Source organism: Orycteropus afer, unplaced genomic scaffold (assembly GCF_000298275.1).
Source record: "Orycteropus afer afer isolate SDZICR_OR568_19922 unplaced genomic scaffold, OryAfe1.0 scaffold00011, whole genome shotgun sequence".
Taxonomy (NCBI): Eukaryota; Metazoa; Chordata; class Mammalia; order Tubulidentata; family Orycteropodidae; genus Orycteropus; species Orycteropus afer.
The window spans coordinates 17,143,393-17,150,698 of NW_006921598.1; the positions used below are offsets into that span (position 1 = coordinate 17,143,393).

Here is a 7,306-nt window from a genome sequence, read left to right on the forward strand (position 1 = left end):
CTTTCACCCAGCCCCTAGAGCCTGGCACTTTGAACTTGGACTTAAAGCCTCCAAATTGTAAGAATAAACTCCTGTTTGTTAAGGTTATCCCATTTGTAGTATATTTCTCGTCAGAGCAGCACTAGGTAAACAGAATACTTCCTTTAGTGACTAGATGGTTCTTCTGGTTAAGGCCATCTTGGTCAGAAAGGTGCAACAGGAACAAGACCTGCGTTTGGCATTTCATGATACACACTGAATCAAGTCAGAGGCCCAGAAATCCTAACTAACTAACTTAGGGTTAGATTGCCACTCTTGGAAACTTCTACCCAACTGAGAAATAAGGATAGAGTGCTACACAGCATAAGTCTTCTTTTTGTTCCTCCACACATTTTACCCCATTAACTCTAGCACCATTCAACTACCCCATGGCACTCAAACAGTATGGATGGAATTTTCCAGGCCAGAGAGCCCCAGAATTAAAACTCCTTTTTTCCCAGGTAGATTACTGCATTCTACAATAATTCTAAATGTATTCACAATGTCATTGTTTCTTTAATACTCACAACTATTCCCCCATTTTTAAGATGAAGGTGGTAAAGTAAATAACATGGGCAAGTTCACACAGCTACCAAAATTTAGGGTAATGTTTTAAATTCAGTAATTCTGAGTCTATTATTTATTCAATTTCATGTCAAATGGTTTTCTTTGATCATCTTGAGTCTTTTATGTTTACTATCAGGAAACAAGAATATCCCTTTCATGCTACCTCCTGCTATAAATAATCATCCTTTAGAGAACCAGAACCTTCAAACATGTGAACACTAACATTCTCAAGCATTATAGATCTTGACAAATAATTTGAGCTTATAGTTTATAGTTTTATGTATATGCTGAGTGATTAAATAAGATAGTGAAATACATAAAGAAGAAAGAGAAGTACTTTGGAGAAATTTTCTATTACTACCTGATAATAGGAGCTCTGGTAGCATAGTGCCTAAGGCACTTGACTGCTAACCAGAAGGCTGGCAGTTCAAACCCACCAACCACTCCTCAGAAGGAAGGTTGGGCAATCTACTTCCATAGTGATACTGCCTCAGAAACCCAAGGAGGGGTCGCTATGAGTTGGGTCTGACTTGATGGCAAATAACAACAACAACAACAATCTGATAATAGAGAAGGGTGACCCAGGATATTTCCTCAGTTCTAGACAGAGTTGACCATCTCTTATATATCAGTTTCTTGTACTGTGGTGCCTTGTGTGTTACTGTGGTGCTAGAAACTATGCCATGAGTATTTCAAATACCAGCAGAGTTACCCATGGTGGATGAGTTTCAGTGGAGCTTCCAGACTAAGACAAACTATGAAGAAGGAAGAGGCCATCCACTTCTGAAAATAATTAGCCACTGAAAACCTTATGAACAGCAGTGGAATGTTGTCCAATATAGTGCCAGATGACGAGCCCCTCAGTTTGGAAGGCACTCAAAATATGACTGAGGAAGAGCTGCCTCCTCAAAGTAGAGGTGACCTTAGTAGCGTGGATGGGATACAGATTTCAAGATTTTCATTTGCTTATATGACAGAGCTCAAAATGAGAATAAACAGCTGCAGACATCCATTAATAATTGGAATGTGGGGTGTAAAAAGTATGAATCTAGGAAAATTGCAAGTTGTAAAAAAATTAAGTGGAATGCATAAAGGTCGATATCCTAGCTACTAGTGAGCTGAAATCAACTGATATAGGCCATTTTGAATCAGAAAATCATATGGTCTGCTAGGCTGGGAATGCCAAATTGAAAAGGAATAGCTTTACATTCATGGGCAAAAAGAACATTTCAATATCGTCTTGAAGTACAATTCTGTCAATGATAGAATAATATCCATACACCTACAAGGAAGAACCATTAACTCTACTTCCATAGAGGTGGTATCTCTATGGAAGTAGATTGCCCAATCTTCCTTCCCAGGAGTGGCTGGTAGGTATGAACCTCCAGCCTTCTGATTAGCAGTCAAATGCCTTAGGTACTATGCCACCAGAGCTCCCATATTCAAATTTACACACCAACCACCAAAGCCAAAGATTAAGAAATTGAAGATTTTTACCAACTTCTGCAGTCTGAAATTGATCAAACGACTCAATAAAGATGCATTGATTATTACTGGTGATTGGGACACAAAAGTTGGAAGCAAAGGAGAATCATCGGTAGCTACAAAATATGGTCTTGCTCATAGAAATAATCTAAGAAGAACATGGCATCAGAATTGGAAGAACACTCATTAACATCATATACAGATGACACAATCTTGCTTGCTGAAAGTGAAGAAGACTTGAAGCATTACTGCTGAAAGTCAAAGACCACAGCCTTCAATGTAGATTACACCTCAACATAAAGTAGACAAAAATCCTCACAACTGGTTCAGTTAGCAAAATTATGATAAATGGAGGAAAGATTGAAGTTGTCCAGGATTTCATTTTACTTGGATCCACAATCAAGGAATCAGACAACGTATTAAGCAAGGTAAATCTGCTGCAAAAAAACTCTTTAAACAGAGAGCAAAGATGTCACTTTGAAGACTAAGGTGCATCTGGCCCAAGTCATGGTCTTTTCAGTAGCTTCATATGTATGTGAAAGTGGGACAATGAATAGGGAGGAATTCCAGAAGTGATGCATTTGAATTATGGTGTTAGTGAAGAATATTGAATGTACCATGGACTGCTTGAATGTACTATGGACTGCTTGAAGAATGAACAAATCTGTCTTGGAGAAAGTACAGCTAGAATGTTCCTTAGAAGCAAAGATGAGAAGACTTCGCCACTTATACTTTGGACAAGTTATCAGGAGAGATCAGTCCCTGAAGAAGAACACATGCTTAGTAACTTAGATGGTCAGCGAAAAGAGGAAGACTCCTAACAGGATGGATTAACACAGTTGCGGCAACAGGGAGTTCAAGCATGGGAATGATTGTGAGGATGGTGCAAGATAAGTCAGTGCTTTGTTCCCTTGTAAATAAGGTCACTGTGAGTCGGAACTCATGTGATGGCACCTAACAACAATAGACAGAGTTGAAATCATACATTGTTCAGTGGAGAAGGGTGAAGCAGGTGAAACATCTTTTTACTTTAAGAGAAGTAAATTCTCAATGAATTATGTCGCATGCAGTCTGATTTTCACTTAAAAAAAAAACGATAATCATTTCCATGAGGTTAAAAAAAATTACCTAACTTCTCAGTTGTTCAAAAATTAATAATTTTACAAATTATCCAAGCTGTTTTCTTTTTCAATCTTTCTACTTTTTCACTATACCAAAAGAAGAAAACAAAATAACACATCACAATTTGTTTCAGTTATTTTGATGTTTGTTTGCTCCTCAGATGAAGAGCTTTGATGGAGTATGAGTTTGAAGTTGTGTTTTAAACTTAAGGCTTTTTATTTTTCCCCGTCTACATGTATCATCTATTGGGACTCCAAGAAATAGGTAGGCAGAGGCTTGAAAACTTTACAGATGAGTAGTAACAAGGGATTTGTAGAAACAAGAAATTGAAGCTTCTATCTCTACACCATTTTTCTCTCTCTACTTTTTAGACATTTCACCACGTAAATAGCCTTATCTGTCTATTAACATGCCTTGTTCATCTTTGGATAAATTATAGCCACTGTTACCTTTTAAAATAACATATTCCCTGCCTATAAATAGAGTGATTACTTTTATGATAAAATATGGGAAAATACAGAAAAGTGCAAGGTCGAAATATAAAATAACTGGTATTGACATTTTAGAGTAAGTAGTGTCTGTTATGTATGCTTATACACACACACACACACATTTTAATATTAAGTTGGCATCTAGAGATGCTGAGCCTGTTACTGGCAATATTCTGCTCACTCTTCTGTTTCATCATTTGGCCTGAAGGCATGCAGTGTCCCCAGTAAACTAAGAACCTTGGAGATCTTATATAAAACGATCCTTTTATTAGGTGAGAGTAGTTGGGGAGGAGAGGCCATTCCAGATGTCTAAGAGCTACTGCAGATGTAATTAGGAGACAGATAAACCTGCATTGAGTTGGCAGGGACTCTGCTAGAATCTCAGCTCAACTCTTGTGGTAATCTATGTGTGCATCCCAGAGAATTGAGAAGGGAATAATGTTGGCACCCTCAGGTCTCCAGGAGCGTCAACCTTCTTTCTTTCCTGCTTATACCTTTGTGCTCCATAGGCAGAGATAATCAGGAGTTGAGTGCTACTCATTACATTTAGGGAATCCTGTCTCAAAGGTAGTAATTACTCCTCTTTCCATCTCCCTCCTCAAAATAGATTATTGTGAATTGTCTCAGCAGTTTGAGTGTGGAAGATATGTTGCCTTCTCTATTCCTTTTTGCCCTACAGGCCGTTCTGTGGTTTGGGGAAATAAGCAGGGATCCTTAGTTTCATACAGTTCTCTACTCTGAATTTTTCCTCCTCTGCCTCCTTTCATTTGGGCTTAATTGCTTTGTCATACTCTAGAGAAAACGTGCAGGGGCTCTTAGAGAGCCTGGAGATAAAGGACATTTAGCCAGCCCACAAGGCTGCTCACCCTGATCAGATTCACCATTACATGCATTCCTCCTCCCCAACTATGTCTGCCTCAGGCATTTCTATCCATACCAGGAAGTTGAGGTTTGCAGGCAAAGCTAGATAGTACCCAGGCCTTCCATGGCAGTGGGTCTTAACTTTGAGGAGGTTTCACTTAATAGGAGAGGCCTGATTGGAGTGGGTGCTCCTTGCCTTGACCTTCTTGAGAGAAGTAGGGATGAGATATAGCTCAGTAAATTAATAATTATGTCCCTTGTTTTGTTTTGCTTCATTCACTTTCCATGGCTAACTTTTTTTTTCTGGTTTTAAAAGAAACCCACACTATAGAAAATTTGGTGTGTTTTTCATTGGAAACAAATACTTATTGTTTTTACTTTCAACCTAAAAATGTAGATACTTAAAGATGGACCAACTTTTAAATAGCCCAACTCTGTCCATCTGTCTTTTATGGCATGGTGGGAAGAGAAGTCCTTGTGTCAAGGCCTAGAAGGCTCTTAGCAGCCTTTGTGACTTGGGGTCACTCAGTGTCTCTTTTTCTCAATATCCATAACCGTGAAATGGGATGTGAAAACTGAGAACTGAGGATAAGGATTTGTCTGATTCTTTGGTTACATGGTTACTGATGGTAACAAACAAACAAACTCACTGCCATCAAGTCAGATCCAACTCATAGTGACCCCCCCTTGGGTTTCCAAGGCAGTGTGTAGTGACTAAGGCACTTGATTGCTAACCAGAAGGCTGGCGGTTCAAACCCACTAACCACTCCTCAGAAGGAAGATGGGGCAGTCTACTTTTGTAGTGATACTGCCTCAGAAACCCAAGGAGGGGTCGCTATGAGTCGGGTCCGACTTGAGGGCACATAACAACAACAACATCATGTACTAGTTCATAAATGTTAGTTTTCATGGGAAACTTTTTTAAAATTCGTATTCCTGGGTGATAGTCTGAGAGATCCTGATTCATTCACTTTGGAGTAGAGCTAGGAATCTGCATTATGACAAAGTTTTTCTAATAAAAGTTTTTAAAATTATGCTGTAACACTTATGTGATAATAGATTGTTGTTGTTGTTGTTATGTGCCATCAAGTCGGACCTGACTCATAGCGACCCCTCCTTGGGTTTCCGAGGCGGTATCACTATGGAAGTAGATTGCCCCATCTTCCTTCCGAGGAGTGGCTGGTGGGTTTGAATCGCCAGCCTTCTGGTTAGCAGTCAAATGGCTATGGCACTACACTACCAGAGTTCCCGATAATAGACTATACACCTTTAAACTGAAAAATGAAAGGAGAAAAGTATTTAGTTATGATCATCATCTAGTCACTAGCTCCAATAACTTATTTTCATTTTTCCTTCACTTTCCCTTTTTAATTTGTACTTCCCATAGTCCTTGACTATTTATTGAACTAAACTGAATTATTATCATGCAGCTCATATTTTTTCTTTCACTCTTTTATTTTCATCTATCATAACTTTCCCTTTTATACTCAGTTGTGTGGAATACAGGAGTTAGTTACCCCTGTAACTCATTTTTCTGCCTTTGGGCCTGAAGACCCAGCATTTGAACATCTCCCAGTGTCTGGACTTCCTCCTTCCCTCAGGTACACATAATCCTCTCTTCCTTCCTCCTTCCCTCAGGTACATGTAATCCTCTCTCCTTCTCATGTCAAATCAGTTGTTCACCCTGATGTAGGAGATTTGGGATCTAGTCTTACGTCTGCCATCAACTGGACTTGTGACCTTGGTCTAGTCATTTACCCTCTATGCGCCCCGATTTCTTTATCTGTACAATAAAGGGATTGGGAACATTATATACGTAAGTGGTATATAAGTGCCTTTTAAAGTAGTTGCATGAAGAGTCATTTTGTTTCTTCCCAGCTGTTCCTAATTTAGTCACCCATGCTGAATAATATGACTTTATTCCTCCAAAGGACTAAGCCCTCTTTTTTTGAACATCTTGAAAGTGTTTAACTGAAGAAATGCATAGAAAAAGCCAGATTTTTTGGTTTTCTTTGTTCTTTCCAAGAGATAGAATCTACACTATGAGACTTTCCTAACAAACACAAGGAAGGGTTAGTAATGATAGGATTAGAGTGTGTCCTGGCCCTTAGCTCTCTGAACAGCCCTTGGTTTCCCTCCTTTCCTCTTCCTTCTCTACCCTCCTTCAGACTTCTGAACACTTTCAGTTTCACCCTTGGTTTTCAACTCTGGATTCTACTCCACATTAAAACATTCGTGGCTTAGGAATTTTCTGGTGATTTTGTGTTTGTATTTATCCTTTTTTAAAAGAATAAATTGGTTTAACCTGAGAAAGTAGTCTAAATGCGAATCTTTTCTCTTTTTTGGAACTATCTTTCCCTACACATTGAACATGGCAGTGTGGGGTCGGGTGTCTTCCTTTCATCTTGATTCCTTGAAAAGAGGACTAAAGATACATGTTTGTTTTTAGAAACAAACTGGTTTCAAGATTGAAATGACTGAACTGCTTTCTCCGTGGAAAGAGGTGCTATGTTGTTTACAGGAGCTTTTCTTGGCTAGAAGGTGAAGTATCAGCCTGGGACAGATGCCAGCCTTCAAGGGAATGATGGATCAGAAGATGAAACTATCCTAAGCTTCAATTGAGGGCCTCTTGTGAGGCCTCCTAGTAATGACTGTCACTTCAGCTAAGTGAAAAAAATTAGAAAGAAAAGGCCGTGGGGGAGTAGACAAAAAGAATCATGAGGAACAAGAGTGAAGTTATTTTGTTGTCCTTTTGGTCCTTG

General features: G+C 39.0%; 1 protein-coding gene across 1 annotated transcript in view; it reads left to right on the forward strand.

Annotated features, from left to right (window-relative positions):
- UBE3D (ubiquitin protein ligase E3D) overlaps positions 1-6,155 on the forward strand; it is a 168,346-nt gene extending 162,191 nt beyond the window's left edge. The window contains exon 9 of the mRNA XM_042782275.1: positions 6,036-6,155. Within this exon, the coding sequence (XP_042638209.1) occupies positions 6,036-6,155 (120 nt within the window). The remainder of the gene's footprint in view (positions 1-6,035) is intronic.
- The last annotated feature ends 1,151 nt before the right edge of the window (positions 6,156-7,306 follow it).